At 32.2% G+C, this 19,001-nt stretch overlaps 2 protein-coding genes across 2 annotated transcripts in view; both read right to left on the reverse strand.

The window, feature by feature from the left end:
• Window positions 1–1,734: 1,734 nt before the first annotated feature.
• The window catches only part of LOC107447194 (nose resistant to fluoxetine protein 6-like), a 166,013-nt gene continuing 148,746 nt past the window's right edge, over window positions 1,735–19,001 (reverse strand). The window contains exons 12-16 of the mRNA XM_071178308.1: window positions 16,505–16,627; window positions 15,915–16,032; window positions 14,276–14,468; window positions 11,746–11,888; window positions 1,735–3,312 (exon numbers count right to left, since the gene is read on the reverse strand). Of these exons, the coding sequence (XP_071034409.1) occupies window positions 3,136–3,312; window positions 11,746–11,888; window positions 14,276–14,468; window positions 15,915–16,032; window positions 16,505–16,627 (754 nt within the window). The 3' untranslated portion in view covers window positions 1,735–3,135. The remainder of the gene's footprint in view (window positions 3,313–11,745; window positions 11,889–14,275; window positions 14,469–15,914; window positions 16,033–16,504; window positions 16,628–19,001) is intronic.
• Window positions 17,250–19,001, reverse strand: part of LOC122269658 (nose resistant to fluoxetine protein 6-like) — a 53,647-nt gene continuing 51,895 nt past the window's right edge. Inside the window, exon 11 of the mRNA XM_071178155.1 lies at window positions 17,250–17,304. Within this exon, the coding sequence (XP_071034256.1) occupies window positions 17,250–17,304 (55 nt within the window). The remainder of the gene's footprint in view (window positions 17,305–19,001) is intronic.

A 19,001-nucleotide genomic window follows, 5' to 3' on the forward strand; every position in this document is an offset into this window, starting at 1 on the left:
ATCTGAAATTTTTATGGTTGAATTTTTCGATTGACTTTATTTATTACTATTATTTTTTGCATTGAAGTAGAGGTTATGAAAAATCAATATTGTGCAAGTTTCAGTAATAAAAAATTTTCTCTCCCCTTTAGAAAATTTCAAAATCATTTTTTAAAAGTGAAAAGTATGTTTTCGAGGGAGTTTATCTAAAAAAAGCAACAACAGCCCGAATATGTTTTGCTATATTATTAGTATATCACTGCCTAGTTATGGACACGCACTTGCATGGGGCCCTGCTGCTTTTAAAAATTATGCTCTGTCAAAGTTAGTGAAAAATTCAGTTAAAGTTTTCTTTTAACACAAGCTCCGTGCCACAGCACTTCTTTGAGTTAATGATGCTTTTAGTAAATATAGCTTTTCAAACTTTCAAATAATGCAAAATCCATTTTTATTTTATTTAGCTTATTGTCTTAAAACAGCATCGTCACTCAAAGAAAAAAAAGTAACTGTGCCATATTGTCGGTGAATGCATTTACTAATACGTGGGAAAGAAAATACGTGGGAAAAAAAATCAATTGAACTTCATCCCATCTTCAAGGGAAAAAAATACTAAAATGGATATGAATGCTTATTTGGAAATCACGTCCTTTCTCCTTTTTAAGACAGTAATGATGGTTTCTCCCATCAAAATCAGTTAAAAGGAGAATGTTTTTTAAGAACACTATTCCGAAATTAAAAATATAATTATGGAAAGAAAAACAATGAGGAGGTTGTTTTCTGATTCATTTAACCTCCAAGAAAGTCACTGTTTTTGCTGTCAGCCATTTCTCCTAAATAGTTCTGAGCCTGTGAAAAATTTTTATACCTTATCATAAAAATCAAAAAAACAATATATAATCTTTTCTGAACTGCACAAACATTATAATCAGTGTGAAAGGATATAAATTTGTTTCAAGTAAATCTTAAAGATAAAACCTATGAGATTTTCTTGATTAATTACTTATTTAATTTCAAGCCTGCTTGATTAAATAACGTAATATTTAATGGTAGATATAGCGTATGTAACATTTGAAAAATCCAGAGTGTGAATTTTTTGAGAAATTTTTAAAAGGTAAAGCTTTTCTGGAAAGAAAGAATGTTAGACTTCTAAACCAACAAAATGAAGTTTTGCTTCACATATTTAACTTTCGAAAACACAGCAGGGGAAAGCAGCATGATCCAGAATTTTACATCTAATTACAACAGACATACAGGAAAAGATTTTGTTCTAAAGATCAACAAATAAAATTCAGCATTACATGCTAAATTTGAAAAGAATGGAAGAAGATCTTTCAACTATATAAGTTAATCAGGAGAGTACTAATTTTAATACAGAACAGAAGTAAATGTACCCGAAGTTATGAGATCCATATTCTGAAATAAAAGTGATTTCGATTTAATTAAATCAGATTGCCTTTTTAATTAATAGCGTTTGGAATCCTGAAGAAATAGCTGATATTTAAAGCAGCGTTACGAAGAAAAAGTACATTGTATTTTAATCGAAGGTGAGTAGGTTTTAATACTGGCCGTACATTTCTGAAGAAAAAAATGAATGGTTTAAATCCTGTGTGAAAAAAATGGCCCAGCTCTATTAAAAGTAGATTTTTTAGTATCCTTGAATTTTATTTTAAAACTGTCACTAAGTAACACGAAGAAATGAGTAAATAATAAGAAATGAATGCATCATTTTATGTTTTATTGTTTATTTCTAACAGTACTTTATACAAATACATTATTAAATGAAGCATATTTTTTTTCTATTTTTTAATGCCATAATGCTTCAGTGCTTATTCTTCCCTATTTATATGTTTCTGTCACTTATACAGTTTTTTTTTAAAAAAAAAAACGTTTTTTTAACTGTGATTTATAACATAACATTTATATGCAACTTTGGTCTTTTTTCTTCTTCTTGAAAATGGGACGAGCTTTCATTGATTTTTCTTTTGCACCTGTAAGTAGATACATTCAACAACAAGATGTAACGATGCTGTTTTGAGAAAAGCTCAGTAAAATAATTGTAGATTTTGCATTTTTTGGAAGTTCGAATGAAAGTTATCTACTAAGAGCATCATTATCCTTGGATAAGTGCAGGGTGACAGAGTTGTGAACTTTAATATTAAGTAAAGAACTTAATGAGCTCTACTAAGATTATCAGATCAGAAAAATGCTGAAAATTGAATTTTTTCACTATTTGATAAAGCATAACTCTGAAAAGCAACAATGCTCAATAAAACGAACGTATGTCCATGATTAAGCAGCGATGTATAAATAATATAATAAAGCAAAACTTAAGGGAGTTTTTTTTAGGCAAATCCCATAAAAGAATTTTTTTTTCACTTTTCAAAAAATGACCTTGAACTTTTACAGGGGATGGAGCATTTTTTAGGACCTCAAATATGACAGTATTTATTTTTCGTAACCTACTTCAATATATAAAAAATAATCAATAAATAAAAAGACATTGGAAATATTTTAGCTTTATTATCTGCGTCGATATTAGTTTTGTGCAAGATTTTGTAGTGAAGTTTTCTAGTATAAAGTCATAATTTAAAAAATAGCTACTGTCTATTAGAAATATCTATAATGACTAGAAATCGTTCATAAACTTAAAAGAGTATGGATGCTCTATTTTTAGTTTTGTTGTACCTGTTTATTAAACAAAAGTATGATTATTGTTTACATAAATAAGTTTAATACTGAATTAATTACAACATCATTAACTTAAATTATGACATAGAAAGGCTTATTTTCTTCTTCTTTTTATTGATTCTTAACAATAAATACATCTGAACGAAGAAAAGGAATTAATTTTCCTCACCTAATCTGGAATATAGGTGGAATATGAAACGTTATGAGAATTCCATATTTCCAATGTTTCAAAACAATTAATTGATATCTGCGCATTACTATGCGTTAAAATTTGGCAATTACCATTTTTATCATAACTTTTTAAATTATTTATATTGATTTAATGGCTTGTAATAGACAGCATAGGAATGGTTAAAACCTTTTGGAAATTACCAATGGATTTAAGGCAGCATCAATGAAGAACTGACACGCACTTCTCAATGAGGACGTCTTTAAAAATAAGTCAGTCATATTCACAATGTTCAATATTCACACAACATTCTTCAATATGACAGTTCCATTCACTGTATTGACTGGCATAATTTTTTTTCTCAGCTTTCCATCCAAAAATACTTTATTTAATTCCGTGAAAGGTGACTCGAAGATTAAAACTAGCACCAAAGCTGTCAAGAAGCTGAGGAACATATTATTGAAAAATAGGAAGATCTGGAAAGCAGACAAAATGAGAATAGTTAAATATGATATACAAAATTCAGAAAGGAAAAACCCCTATACTAACTAAATGTAAACAATTTTTCTTTCAGCAGTAAATGTCTGGGAAAATATTACATGGCAAAATTGTAGTCACAGTTTGAAAAATCATGCTTGAAGCTTTTAGAAGTGGGATCCATTTTAGGCCTATAAAAATTGCATCGACCAACATTAGTGTAGGTAGTTAAAAACTTTTTTTCATTTTTAATACAACTAAAATTAAAAACGCATTCTAAAATAAATATTGCAATCATGTAAATGTGTTTATAAAATTGCTAATATTAAAGCTAATAAGCATAACTTCTTCTTTCAGGTCCTAAGCATTCGATACCTTGCTAAATGCGGTAAAATCGTAAATTTGGCGAATAAAAATATGTTTTGGCGAATGATTTTTTCCACTGGAAAGAAAAAAATATTTTTAACTCGGTCCTCAAAATAACGTCTAAATGAATTTTTCTAAACAAATCAGAAGTTTTTATTCAATTACAGAAATTTTCTGTATTGTTGATACATTTACAGTAATTGGTACGATTACAGTGATTGATACGATTACAGTAATTTTCTGTATTGATGCATAACCGATTAGAATTGGGTCCAAATGATATACGCCTGAAACAAACTACCGAAAAACAGTTTTCTATGGGGGAAAAAATTAATCATAAAATATTAAAATGAAGATTTGCATTTGGTGAAGTCTTTTAATAGTGGGTTAATTTACTGGCTAATATATTGAAATCCTTAGCTCGGGCCCTGTTCTTTGCATTTTGATTGATTCGAATTTTATATGGGTGTATTAGGCATCATTATTAAAAGATTCAAGCAATTCCAAAAGCTTCTAAATATAGGATTGTAATGTTTATATCACATTCAAATTATAATATAAAATGCAACATTTTTGTACTCATATCCGGGTGAAACTGCTAAAGAGTAGGCGTCCTGCAAGTTTTACTATTTAATTCGCTACAGATTTATGAAAATTTTTGTAGAACGGCGAACAGTTTGCATCCCTGAAGTAAAGCCTGTTAAAAAGTTGGCAATAGTAACCAAAAATCTGCAAATTTTAGTTTGCAGTTTATTAACCATTTTTTAAAATATTTTTTCGAATTCGGATCAGTTGGCATCTCTGTTGGTCGATGTAATTTTTTAAAGCTAATCCAAAGGACCCCACTTCTAAAAGTTGCAAGCATGATCTTTCAAACTGTGTCAACAGTTTTGCAATGTAAAATCTTCCAAAACATTTACTTCTAAAAGAATGACAGTTTACATAGAGTTAGCATTGAAGTCTTTTTATATTTTTTTCCAACCCCTAGCACTAACACTTTTCAAAATGCGAGTCGAAACAAAATAATAGCATTACAAGTCACTAAAGTGCTAGAAATTGTGCAAAATGCGAAAGATAAGGAAAATCAGACATAGTTTGTCTACGGTAAGAACTCCTCCTTCCACAAAATCAAAGGCTGTCTACTGCTATGGCAACAAGAAGAGCGCATTTATAGGAGGATAGCTTCTCCTCAATTTAGGGCTAACACAATAGACGGAAGAAAAATATTCTATTTCTCTCTCTCGAGCCAAAACCTGTCCTAAACAATGACTCCACATCCCTACTTGAAATAGTTATACCTCGTTGCTATAGTCAGCGCCACGGGTCCAGACGAATGGCTAGGGGAGTTCTTACTTTAGACAAACTATTACTTAGAATTGATCCATGGTGCCGCAGGTTATAGAGCGTTCCCTTCCAAAAAAGGTGAACCGGGTTTGATTCACTGCGATGGCTGGTAGATGCGAATTCTGGAACCTGCACGCACCGACCACAGTGCTGGCGTAAAAATATCCTCAGAGGTAAATGGGTTAGAATCCCCTCTCCGCCATGATAATCGTCGGAGATTTTTGTGGTTTTCCTCTCCATATAACGCAAATGCACGCTAGTTCCTTCAAAAAGTCTTTCACGAAGGCACATTTCTCCCAATGCTTTATCGAGGAGTTCACTTGTCTTCTGGATTGGGTTAAAAGTTACAAGGCTGCGGAATTGAACATAAGTAGTTGTAAACCCAGAAATTAGGCTGGCTGTTCAACGACAGTTATAAAATAAAGTAACTTTAATTTTTTATCTGCCATTTATCATTTTTTATCCATCATTTATTTAATAACTTAATTTTTATATTTTTAGAAAAATGGCATAATTCCCGAAGTGAACTTGTCTTTACGATTTTCCCCAAGTAACGTTCTCCAATTTTTTTTAATTATAATACCCTTTTTAAAAACTTATTCCTGACTGTTCAATTCAGCAGTTTTAGAAAGAGATGCATCCTGCCGCGGCAAAAATTTTTAAGTAATAAAATTTGAAGGACTGCATCTGGAATAATATCATTTTATTACACTTAATAATCGTTTATGGCTGACAAGAGTATGTTGAATCTATATTTCTTATGATGGGACAGGCCTCCTGCGTTCCACTGTAGAACACTCAGGCTACACGGAGACCCACGAGGGTAGGCTGGCTTCGAGATGTGCTGCATGCCGAAGTTGGTAGATCTTTTAGCTGTCGAGACGTTTCCGGGGTACACCACTAGGAGGTGAATCTACCATCGCCAGTGGTGGGCCATGATTGCCTGACGAGCCACCTCTGCCGCATCGGCATTCTCGCTGACCCAAATTGCCCGTTATGCTCGAATAATGAACTTATGAACGGGAACCATCTATTGAGATGCTCAGCTCTGCGTGGGGACTCTGAGGTGAGGCGCTACTGGAGTGCCAGACATCTGTTAATGAGATAGTGACTTTTTTCTCTTACTTGTTGTTCACCTTTTTGTTCATCGTTTTTGTAATTGTCATTTTCTTTTACCATTAGAAATAAAAAAAATCGTTTATGAAGTTAAATATTCATCTTCTGAGATTTAGTTGAAATCTTTACTGTAATAATTTTTTAGAACTTTCGTATAACAGCCGACCCAAATTTGAGTTTATGACTACCAATGTTTAACTCCATTCAACTTGTAATTTTGAACCCAAAACAGAAAACAAGGAAACTCCTGTATCAAGCATAGAGGCAAATTAGGGTTATCTACTCTTTCGTCTAAGTTTATAATTAATAAGAGTTAGAATGGGGCAATTTAACACTAGATTCACGGACGTTTCGCATATCTATTAACATCTCTACGAACACGCGTTAATTTGACGCATGAAGGAATACATATAACAGCACTGACAGCGATGCCAACTTGTTTCCCGACAGCAAATATATATTTTAAAGTGGTAGTTTATCAATTGTGATTCTTGGTCTAATAAATTCAATTTAGTGGACTTTTATCAACCACTATTAATAATTCGTAAGCTTATACAATTCACCACTTTATATTTGCAAAATTTACTTAGTAGTTATTTAAAGTTTTTCTAAAATTATTTTGGTGTGGCCGGAGCAGTTGGCATCTCTGCAATATAATAATATACTGTAAGAAAAAAATGAAAATATGAGATATATATTTATGAAATATTCTAGTATTTTGTATTTCAATACTCGAACTAAACAAATGAAAACTTCAAAATTTGACTCTCTGACATCAATTGACATTCTGCGTTTGTTCTTTCTGTTATTCTTATCGGCGATAGTTGTTTATCGCTTGTTTCATTTGAGATAACGATATCGGATAACGGATCGAAGTATATACAGTACATTCCTATTTATTATTGATGTGATGTTTGCATGTTTCTCAAAATTTTCTCTAAATTACGATAGCGTCAAATTGATGCAATTGTATACCACGAGGAGAATTTCAATATTTCAACACTTTTGAAGAAAATAGACTTCAATATACATTTAACTCGATCAATGGATAAAAGTCATTACAAGAGATAAAATAAAAATGCAAATGGGTTTTGTAAATTTCCTTATAAAATTCGAAATGCGTCAAAATGACGCCTCCCGCAAACCTAGTGTTAAAGGTGTGGTTAATATTTTTCAAAAAAATACTTACAAAATAAAATGGGTAGTTAATATATGACACAAGTGAATATACTTCTATGTAGACTATAATTTTTTGCAACATTTTATATAGCAAATCTGTTGGCAGAGTTTGAAAGACCATGCTTCTTGAAGTTTAAAGAAATGACATCCATTTCACCCAAGCAAAATACGGATCGTTCAAATAATATATAAATTAGATCGTGACACATAATTTTTAAAATAGTTTCATAAATATAGTGGTATTAGAAAAGAAAAAGCTTTTAACTTCTAATGCTCATTTAATTCAATGCAAATTTTCTTGAATAAAAATGACATTATTTCTAAAAACTTCAAGCATGATTTCAAATTGTGCTAGCAGTTTTACCACACCAAATTTTGCAAAACATTTGCTTCGAAAAGAAAGATTATTCACATAGAGTTTTTCCATAACTTAGTACAATGCCTAAAACTTTTTGATCTTGCTACTTTGTTTTCAAAAATAAAATTACTCATTCTCATACATGGTGGTTATCTTAGCATCAGCCCCGCCAGGGGCTTTAACTAATTCATCTGAGGGGGAATAAATAATAAATCGCCGAAGCGCAAATGAATGGTGAAAGTTGGGGTTCAGTAACATTTACTGAGAGAAAATTAAAATAAAGTAGCGAGATTAAACAAACAAATTTAAGAGAAAGAAGAGGTTTTTGTAACAGACTGCCTCGCCTCCTCACTAGGTATTACCCCCGAGCTTCTCAGGTGCACAGTAGCCTCAGAGAAAAGGAAAAATGCATGATAATAAATTCGCAAAAATATATACAAGTATTTACAAAATTTACGGTAAAAAACTCCATCGGATAGGAAAAAGGCGGTGGCCGGGCTATATTGGCTTTGATTAGCTCAAAATCAAAGTTTTTAAAGTACAGTGACCTCTCACTTATGCATCACCTCTTTTATGCACCTTTTTCATTTATACGACGATTTTTATAGGTCCCTGTACTTTGAATAGGAAAATAAAGATATACAGCCTTCGTTTATGCGTCGCTCTAAAAATAAATTTTTCAATTATGCGCCGAAATTTTAGGCTAAAATTTTGGTTTTTTAATCCTTTAAATATTTTTTCTTTTTTTTAAAAATTTTTTTTAACTTAAAAATGAAGCAAATAAGCAATCCTTGTCACAGATAAAGAGAAATATATGTTGTTAAATCCTATTGAATTTGCTTCCCCCTGTGACCTTTTGCATTTTTGCTGTTTCTGGAAAGACATTCTTTCTAGAATTTTGAATAGGGTGTCTTATCTGTTACACCAACAACAATGAAAGCCCATTCATCTTTTAGAAATTGACCATTCCCCTTGTCCAGAGGTTGTTTTACTCCTATGCTGTTTTCTAGAAGAAAAAAAAGACACCTGGAATACGAAAGATGAAAGAGACCGCGATCACTTACTTGCAGTCGGATGGACATTATGAGTAAATAAAAGGAGGTGATCTGTTTAGTGAATGAAGTACTTGAACAACTTATTGTGCAGCATATTATGACGTCAAGTACTTTTCTTAGAAATTTATCATGTGATATTTCACCCCCTCCCATAAAACTCAAATTTTTGTGAAGAACTGTTCATTTATATCTAACTAAAACTTGTGAGCGATGAGAACGTGGTGGATGACACTGACGAGATGATAAAATTCCTCCAAATCACACAGCAGTATTGAAAGCTTTAGACACTATTCCTGACTCTTTACAATTTAATTTTGCTTCTGAAACTCCCCCTTATCCCATTTATATTAACTGGAAAAAAACTGTTTTTGAATAACGTAGGCAAAAACAAATTCAAACATGTATTAGGATTATTTTGTAAGAAAATAAATTCTCTTAAGGTATGTTAAATTTTTTCGTTGTATATTTATAGCAAATAGCAAAACAGTATAAATATTAACATTTAATCTTTAGAAATATATTTATTCGTATTGTCACTGCAATTTAAGTTGCATTTTAGAATTTTGAAGTTTTTCACTTATGCGCCTCTTTCACTTATGCGCTTTTTTCTCTTGGCCCCTTACACCGGTGCACAAGTGAGAGTTCACTGTAGTTGCATGCATCACAGGACAGTGCATCTCTGAAGAAACTTGCACATAGCTTCTCATTATCATCATCATCAATATTTATCTGGGCGCCTGGGGCCGTAGCTTCTCATTACTACGTCTAAAGAATTGTAATAGATACAGAAAATATTTTTCTAGTGGTAGCAATTAAATGTAATGCATACTAATTTTAATTAATTAAAATTATAAAAATTTAATCAATCACTAATTATAAACTGTTAAAATAGATGTAAGTAGCATCTACTACATTTAATTGTAGCATATTCGATTTATTACACTCTTGTAATGAAGCGGAGACAGCAAACAAGAGCAAAGCATTTAACATAAAGAAAATCGAGCAGAAACGTAGCTATCTTCTTAAGATTTAGTGAAACAGTTTTCCCAGGGTCTGGATTTTTTTTTAATTTTAAGTCGTAGCAAAAGTGAGATATATCTAAATGTTTTAAGTCATAACTAAATATTTAATTTAAAGGAAATAGATAAGGGTACGAAAAATAACTCTGGTATTATTTCGTAATTCACAAATGAAAAATAAATGTAAGCATTTTTTAGTAATCTTGAGAAATCTTAGCTACCACTCATTTATTTTTTTAAGGTCGTGTGAAAACTGTAAAAGGTTTATAAGAAATTCAATTTGTTTCTAGAGTTTCTGCTTTTTTTCACTACTATTGAGAAAAATAAATTAACGATAACAGCACTTGTTGGAGAGTATGTTGTTATGACTCAGTTTTTATACTTTCCGGTCCTGATGTTTAAGTTACTTTTAGTTTAGTATTTTTCATTTTAAGTAATTTTTTCACCACTAAGTATCTAAAATTATAAGTATGATATGAAATGCAACGTTAAACTGGTCTCCAATGATCACACCTAGACCAATCAGATCAACCCAAATTTTAAAATCTATATCTTATAAGTTTTTATCTTTCTTTCCCTGTATCTTGTACTCAACTCATGATTTTAGTATTTCATGATTTCATTTCATATGGAAAGGTAAAAGGCCCCTTCGGGGCCTAAACGCCTTATTAAAACAGAGACGACGACGTTAAACTTGTTACTCTTACAGAGGAACCTAGTGACTCAACAATGCCCATGGTTACAGAAACGCCTACCCTTCCAGAAATGACAAAGGAGTCAACTGTGGAATCTCCCCTTGAAGTACCCTCAACCGGGACCCGTGTAGTAGAAGAATCTGATTCCATAATTCCCCCTGCTAAAAGACCTAGGAAGAAAAAGAGTCACAAAGCCAGAGAATCAAAGCTGCCTTCTCCTGCCAGTCTTGAAACTCCACCAGTGATCATCCCACCAGATCCAGAAACGATGGAGCCTACTCCACCGACATCAATTCCTATGGAGTCTACTGTTTCTAGTGATATTTCCAGATTCCCCTGAACATCGGGAATTCATCGACGTGAAAAATCTACTGAACCTGCCAGTTAAGATAGAGAAATTTCATGAAGGGCGCTTTGCTATTCAATGTTATAAGTGCCAGAAATTTGATCATACGCAGAAATCCTGCCCCAACGAGCCTGCTTGTATGAAGTGTGCAGGAGCGTACTTCACCTATCTTTGCGAGAAACCTCTCTCCCTCCCAGTTACTTGTGCCAACTGCAGAGGCGACCACCCGGCCTGATTTACAGGCTACAGTGCCCAGCCTCAGAGAAAACATCGTGCTTCCTCGTCTAAACCAAAAGACTCTCACTCTAATGCTGCAAGGTTCCTGAAAATCTTCAAAGAGCTTCTGGAGTTACTCAAGGATGAGGCAGTAATTTCACTGCTTACCTCTCTTCTTCCAACCCTCAAGACCTAGTCAACAGACATTCTCCTTCATGCCTACTACAGCCACATGACGAACTTATGCCCCACCTATCCTACTAAATCAACACCTACTTCAGATCTGCTTCGGCAGTGCAATTTCAACCCCACTGAGATGAATGAATTGGGGTTCCTGACGGGGCCGGTACGTAGTTAACCATTTCACATAGGCATCTGGTAACTATATTAAAAAGTAGGAGTTACTATCTTCCTTCCTTCACACTCGGCAAATCCATATCGTTCATAAATGTTTATCGTGCACGGGGAAATGGTGGGATCCGTATTGAAATCAGGGGGGAAATTTCTTCGCCCGCGATTTTCACGTGACCCGTTGTGGGGGACGAAACAGATACCCCGCTCAAATCGCGGGAGCCGTACTCGGATTGTTAACCATATAGTAAAAGGAATCTGAAAATTAGATGAATCCCAAATCGATAGTTTCTATATTTGGGAGGATATTGTATTTTAGGAGCTTTATTTGAGATATATTTTTAAGGATTTTATTTATTTAATAGTATTTTTTGTACAAGATCTTACCATAGCCCGATGTCCGAAAATCATTGGCTGCCTTACGAACCCATAATAAATATACATTAGACCATAATTAATGAGGTACACCATGTAAGTCAATCTTGAGAATGATACAAAGCCTTCCCAACTCAGAATACTATTGATGATTCCTGAAAAATAAAAGTAAAAACGATTATTACATCTTGAGTAATAATCGCTTCATCTTGAGATTGCTTTTTTTTAAACAGACAGTTCTATTTTGCGAAAAGTACTTGAAGTTGCCATCACAAAAGGCTCATTGTTAACATTTACATACCTGCCAATTTTTAATCTTTTCGAGGCTGATTTGTTAGCATTAACATACCTGCCAACTTTTAATCCTTTCGAGGTTGATTTTTCCCAGTGGTAGTAAAATGGAAACTGGTTTGAATTAAGATTTTAGACAGAAAAAAAAACGTTTTATTTTGTGATTTTGTGAAATCTGCCGACCTGGGGGCCGAGTGTTTAGCGTGCCTGACTGCGGAGCCGCTGGTTAGAATCCTGCTCAAGGCATGGATGCTTCTTTCTCTCTGTGTTCTATGTCCTTTCACCTTTGTGTGAATGTGACCAGCCCTATAAACGGGTTTGTGGTTGTGTGACGTGGGTGACGCTGCTCCACCGCCGTGGTTTCGCCACAGGTGCCCTCTGGGTAACGAGAAGAGAGTAGCAGTTCTGTGGCCAATGGGACAACCACCAAGTGCCCATCATTTAAAAAAAAAAGAATTGGAAATCTTAAGAAGACAACAATGTCCGTTCTTTCGTTGTTGTGGAACTGGGCGTCTGCGGCCTTACTGTCCTTTTCCCATTCATCCTGAAATTAAACTAAGAAACATACATGACAAAATTAAAGGCAGACAGCCATGTTAGTATCACATATTAATATATATGCTTTATTATTTTTGTAAGGAATATTGGTGGTCAGAAACATAAAAAATTAAGTTTATAAATGTAAGGATAGCATACATTTACAGCAGGTTAAATGAAAAAATAAAATTTCACGCAAAATGCGCAAAAGTTGGCAGGTATGCATTTATTTATGTGAGAATACTATAGTCATGTGCAAAAAACGGACGAATCGATAGTTTAATGAACTCTTTTTTGTGAATCGATTAATCAAGTTCGTTTTTTAAAAATAATCGATTCTTTTTTTTCTTTTTGTCAATATTTGATATTCTACACTGTATCAGCTTATTCAGAGTTACTTCTGCACCCTAGAGAACAAAGTGTAGATTAATGGTTCCAAATTGGTGTTCCGTAAAGCCCTATGGTTCCGTGGGAAAGTTACAGCCGTTACACGAGATAGTACTTTTATAGCCACCCAGCTAGAACATTCAGCTTCTAGACCCTAGAGTATAAGGGTTTAAAAAAGCGGTTCCCAAATGGTATTCCGTGGATCCCTAGGGTTCCGTTAAGTGTTACAGAGGTTCCACGAGTTAGTACTTTTTATAGCCAGTGATGAGTTTCAAAACCTCAGATTGTATTTAGAGACAATCTATAATTTATTTAACATTTCGGTTGCCTTTATGAAATTAATTCTGAAAAAATACCAATAAAATAGAAATTTTTTTTATTAATTAAAATGTTCTACCGAAAGAAGGTTAATTATTTAGTGTGTGTAGCCCAAAAATATTTGGAACCGCTGACCTAGATCAACTAATTCAAACACTAAAACAGTCTGAACTAATTTGTTCGACCTCCACTTATAACGACTCTTTCATTATAACGACCACTTTAAAAAAAAGAAACAAAGAATCGATTGGCACATCGCTAATACTACAGATAATACCGAAAAGAAAGCAATTATTAACCATTTTAACATAATTTTCTTTTAAAAAGGTTTCTATTTTTCGAAAACAATGGTAGAATGGTAGAAATCACAAAAATCTCGGTGTGCTGCCGCTAAGCTGCATTAACCAATTCATCGGTAGTAATAAATCGATGATGAGGAGGAATGGAGATGGGAATTTTTTGAAAATAGTTTATATTCATTGTTAATATTTATTTACATCAGAATACTACGGGTAATTCTTAAAAAAAAGCAATTATTAGCCTATTTTGATACAGCTTTCTTTTAAAAAGACATTGCTGTTTTTCGAAAAAGGTTTAGAGCGCTATCACAAAAGCTCCACTCTTAGAATTTATTTCGCAAATATGCAGAAGTCAACTCAAAAAGTCTTTTTAAAGCTAAAGTGGTAGAAAAATTATGGGTTTTATAGTGGTGACTTTTGACGTCTACTTAGAAATGGTAACGGAATATATGAAATTAGAGGATAAATGCATGTGTGAATTTTAAAATTATTTTTGTATTTAAAAAAAATTTAAATAAATTAATACTACACATTTTCAAATGGAAAATGTAGAAACTACACAAGGTGATGGAATAAATACTGCTAACAGTCCATATAAAAAATATTTCAGTATCTCAGATGTAAATAGTTTGAACCATTGATGGAAGCTTCTTACAAAACGCATTAAAAATATCACAATGTTTTTCTCAAACTGCAAAATGTGAACTTACCGCCTTGTCCCCAAGTACACGATAATGTTATAAACGCTAAACACAGACCCCAAGCCAGTCTGTGAGTGGAGCCATATAAAGTTGAGACAAAGACGTCTGGGAGAGCGTGAATTCCTTGGTTCCACTTGTAAGTCAAAGTCATCATAGTAAAGAATGTCATAAATGACAGAAACCAGCCTATGGCATTAATATGCTGTTAATAAAAAGTCTAACTTAGTCTGCAGTTATAATGAACAATGTCATAGTGAGAGTGAGTCAAAATTCCTGAAATATTATTTAATGAAACTATTTGCATTTTTAAGTGTTAAAGGAATTTAAATTATTATTAGTTAGCAACTGATTATTTCTGCTAATATTTACTCCGACATTATACCTAAAACAGAGGTATAACTGGGCTCAGAGATGCCAACTTGCTCCGTTTCTTAAAGAGTATTTTCTAGAGCTAACGAAATTTAAGTTATTTTTAGCTAAATATTTTTTATTATAAGTCATTTTTTCCACAACTACTTATCCAAAATTTGAAGTATCATATAAAATGCATCTCTGTTAGCCATGTGGTTACTTTTTTAAAAAGTAAACGTAATTATCCCTATTTTACAAACTTTAATATTTAATTCGCTACCAATTTATCAAAACTTCTGCAGTAAGGGGAGTAGTTTTCAACCCAGTTTACAGCACCCGAGGACGAACTCAGTGTTTGAGCTCCCTTGCAATATAATCTTGGGCATGAGGGGACTTCCTGGGACTATTTTAAAATACATAAAATCAAAACTCTACCGCGCTTAGCATCGAATCGTTAAATTTTACATTGAATAAGATTTTGAAACGACAAATAATTTTTCAAGTGGTCCGAAATTAGAGAGCTTTTGTATTGCGTTTGCCTTACGCTAACAGTAACTCTAGCCTTATTTTCTACCTCTTGGAGACAAGGTAATTTGCAAGAAAATTTTCGCTCATGTTCTGTAAAACTCAACCAACGGTACCGTTTGAGGAAACCACAACCCTATTCAGATCTCTCTAATAACTTTACTTTTTACCCCTTTAATGCTTTACTGCAATAAAGGGGAAAAATTTTTATTTATTCTTTTATTTATTTTCCTCAATGAAATTTTTTCCCCTTCGTATACCGACTTTAAAATTTCGCTAAAAGATAAATTTAGCTATATCTAAAATAAGTTGATTTCTTATCAAAGAAACACTTTTGTTTAAAACGTGTATTTAAAGGAAGAAACATTAATAAATTCAATTCGTATTTTTTAAACATCAAGTGTTAGCACACTGCGATTATACATATTTTTGTTGATTAGTTTAGCTCCCTTATACTCTACATATATCAGTTCAAAGCACTATAGAAAAAGCTTTAGGGGTGAAATATTTTTCACTTAAATATAACTAAGATACTAATTAAGAACACAAATATACGAATCATTTTGCAAAAAATGTGAAGAAAAATTGCATAGTTTGTGCTTTTAAAAGTATAAAATAGTGATCCGAATACACCAAAGAAATTGGTCTAAAAAAAGTGTTGACAAAATAGTTCCTTTTATATCCACTTACAACCTTTATGAACTAAATCGACAGTACAGTCAGGAATAAAAGTAAAATGTTTTTTGATACACTGAAACAAACAAGATAATACTTCTGGTATATGGCCTCTTTTGGTCGCCAAGATGTAACCAACAATTAATCCAATAGCGCAAGTAGGAAGGTGAAAATGAATTGGCGTGTATCCTTTGACAGCATAAAAAAACCAATCACTGTAAAAAAAAACTTATTTAAGAACTGAAAAAAATACCTACAACAAAACAAACTACAAAATATTGAAGTCAAACAACTATTTGATTAGTCCTGTGCCTTGAGTTTGAGTAAAAAGTAAGGCAATAACCTATACGCATAATGCGTTGGTCAATAGCATATTAAATTTTATAGCTGACAATTTGGGAAATATACTTTTTTCTAGAACAGTAATAACATAAAATTTTCATTTTTATTGCTTCAAACAGAAATTTTTTAATAATTATCTTGTTCTTCTAAGTAAACATACCCAGAAGTTTAGAAACTCCTGCCCTAGCAGTTTAAACGAGTTCTATATTTAGTAAAATAAAAATTCCCTTTAATTTATTCGAAAATTAGGAGCTTTACATTTAAAATATCTTCTTACTGACTAGTTTTTTATAAAGAAACTTATGAAGTTAAATATTTCAAAAAAATTAACACTAAATGACTTACTCGAGATTCAAATATGAATGAAGATAAGTTGGTGGAATCTTGTAATAAAGATGAGAACATGCTGCTAGCAAAACACTCATGACGATTACCAATGCAGCTAATAAGAATCCTCTTCCCGGACTTCTACAATAATTTAAAAATAATAATAATATTCAACTATGCACTTTAACAATTGAAGTAAAATCTACAGGATTTGGATAAAAATATGGACAAAACTCTATGTGAACAATATTTCTTCGTGACAAATGTTTTGGTAGGCTTAATGTGACAAAACTTGAAAGATTACGCTTGAAACATTTAGAAATAATGTCCTTTTACCCATGCAAAATTTACCCCTACCAAAATGAGCGTAAAGAGTCTAAATTTTTTTTTTTAATTTCTTAAATACCACTATAATTTTAAAACATCTTTATATTTTTATCTTATAGCATATTTAAATCATTTGCAATTGAAACTTAGCATATGTTACGTCCTCCGTTTTTAAATTTATTAACTTAGATGAAGGAGCAGATATCCCCTTGCGATAGGCACTCCGATTAAACTGTATCATACAGTCAGTTATTATTATTTGCCCATCTCATCTCTGGCAATACACCACTCTATGCACTTGCGAAGCTTGGGGTTTTACCCAAGGGGATTGGCTGGATTTAATTGTATTATAATTAAGTATATTTTCTCCGATACATAAAGAGTGTAAGCTATTATTTTCCCCTCCCATTTTTGCTTCGGCAACTCTCAACTTCAATCATATGAATGAGCTAGAGCTCCTCACAGGGCTGACACTCAGATATAAGCTGCAACTAGGTAAAAAACATTTAAAATTTTATTGAATATTTTTAAAGTTATAGCTAAAATAAGTAAGACAATTTTATTTTTTTTAACTGAGTCAAGTTTCTTGAAATGTGTGTATTTCAATGGCAGATTTTAATCTTTTTTCCTCTTTCAGTGAGTTAAACAGAAATGAATAAATAAATAATAGTGTGTTTTATATACTAAAGTGAAAGGAGTAAATAATGTGATGTATATAAAATGCATTTTTCTGACTTATTGTCTTGTTTGATTGTTGAATTTTAATCATGATATAAATTTTATTCTATAAAAGTCTTTTTCAAATTTACAAAAATGCTTAAGGTGTATTTCGAATTTTTAACTGAAACAGTTTGTACTTTACCAGTGCGAGAAGGGGAAAAAAGCATTAATTTGTCAATCTATTAGGAAAAGAATGTACCAATGTAAAATTAGTATTTATGATTTAAAAATTGTCCACATAAATTGGACTTTATCATACAGTATAATATTCTTACTTTTCATAAATAAGTTTCGATTGTTTTTATGATCAGCCTTCTTTTAAGTTATTTTATAAACCATTTAAATACGAATGCTCCATTTCTGGAACATATATCATCTTTGAGATATTAAAGACAGGTAACTCAAATTTTTCAATTTAATCACTTATAGTTTTAGAAGCTTGAAATTCCTATCCAGCAGTATGTATCAATAATATAAAATTACATATCTTGTTATGAACTGTACACGTTAAGTTTTATAACCAAACTAGTTTAATTGCTCCAAACAGCCGATAATTATTTTCAAGTGGAAATCTTTAACGTATGATCTTTGGATTATTGTAAGTTCGATTTAGAGGATTTTTACCCACCACTAGTTGCAAACAATTAAAAGAATTATGTAATACTCTACTTTGTTATATGTAAGTTCGCGAAATTTCGTTTGTAGTTTTCAACCGTTTTTATTTTTAAAATTTTTTTTATCTTATCCGGAGCAGTTAACATCGTTAGAAATTTTCATTTACTTTTTGTGCAAACTTGCTACCACATTTTTCATTAAGGTTTCTTTTTTCTACTGTTGCAAAATAAGAGTGCGGCATGTAAACAGTTAAACCAAAAATCAAATAAAAATCCATAATTCTTTGCTTCTCTTAACCCTTTGCACTCGTAGTCCTTTCAACTGTTAAAAAAATGAACTCCACCACATTTTGGAAGAATTTTTGTAATCTTACCTTATAAAATCCGAGGATCACTGAATGAAATGGTAACTAAACATTAAGATGAAAAAAATTTCACATTCAAAGTGGTGGGTAATTTACAGGTGACTGACAGTCACCTCTCGAGTGGAAAGGGTTAAAACTAGGAAAATTCTTTCATAGAGATTAGATTTCAGGTTATTAGCATAACTAATTTCTTATATTTACTTTGTAAGCAGCACAACTTACCTTCTCATGATAGCGCAGACAAANCCTTTCAACTGTTAAAAAAATGGACTCAACCACATTTTGGAAGAATTTTTGTAATCTTACTTTATAAAATCCGAGGATCACTGAATGAAGTGGTAACTAAACATTAAGATGAAAAAAATTTCATAATTAAAGTGGTGGGTACTTTACAGGTGACAGTGGTGACAGACAGTCACCTCTCGAGTGGAAAGGGTTAAAACTAGCAAAATTCTTTCATAGAGATTAGATTTCAGGTTATTAGCATAA

This window comes from Parasteatoda tepidariorum, chromosome 1 (assembly GCF_043381705.1).
Source record: "Parasteatoda tepidariorum isolate YZ-2023 chromosome 1, CAS_Ptep_4.0, whole genome shotgun sequence".
Lineage (NCBI taxonomy): Eukaryota > Metazoa > Arthropoda > Arachnida > Araneae > Theridiidae > Parasteatoda > Parasteatoda tepidariorum.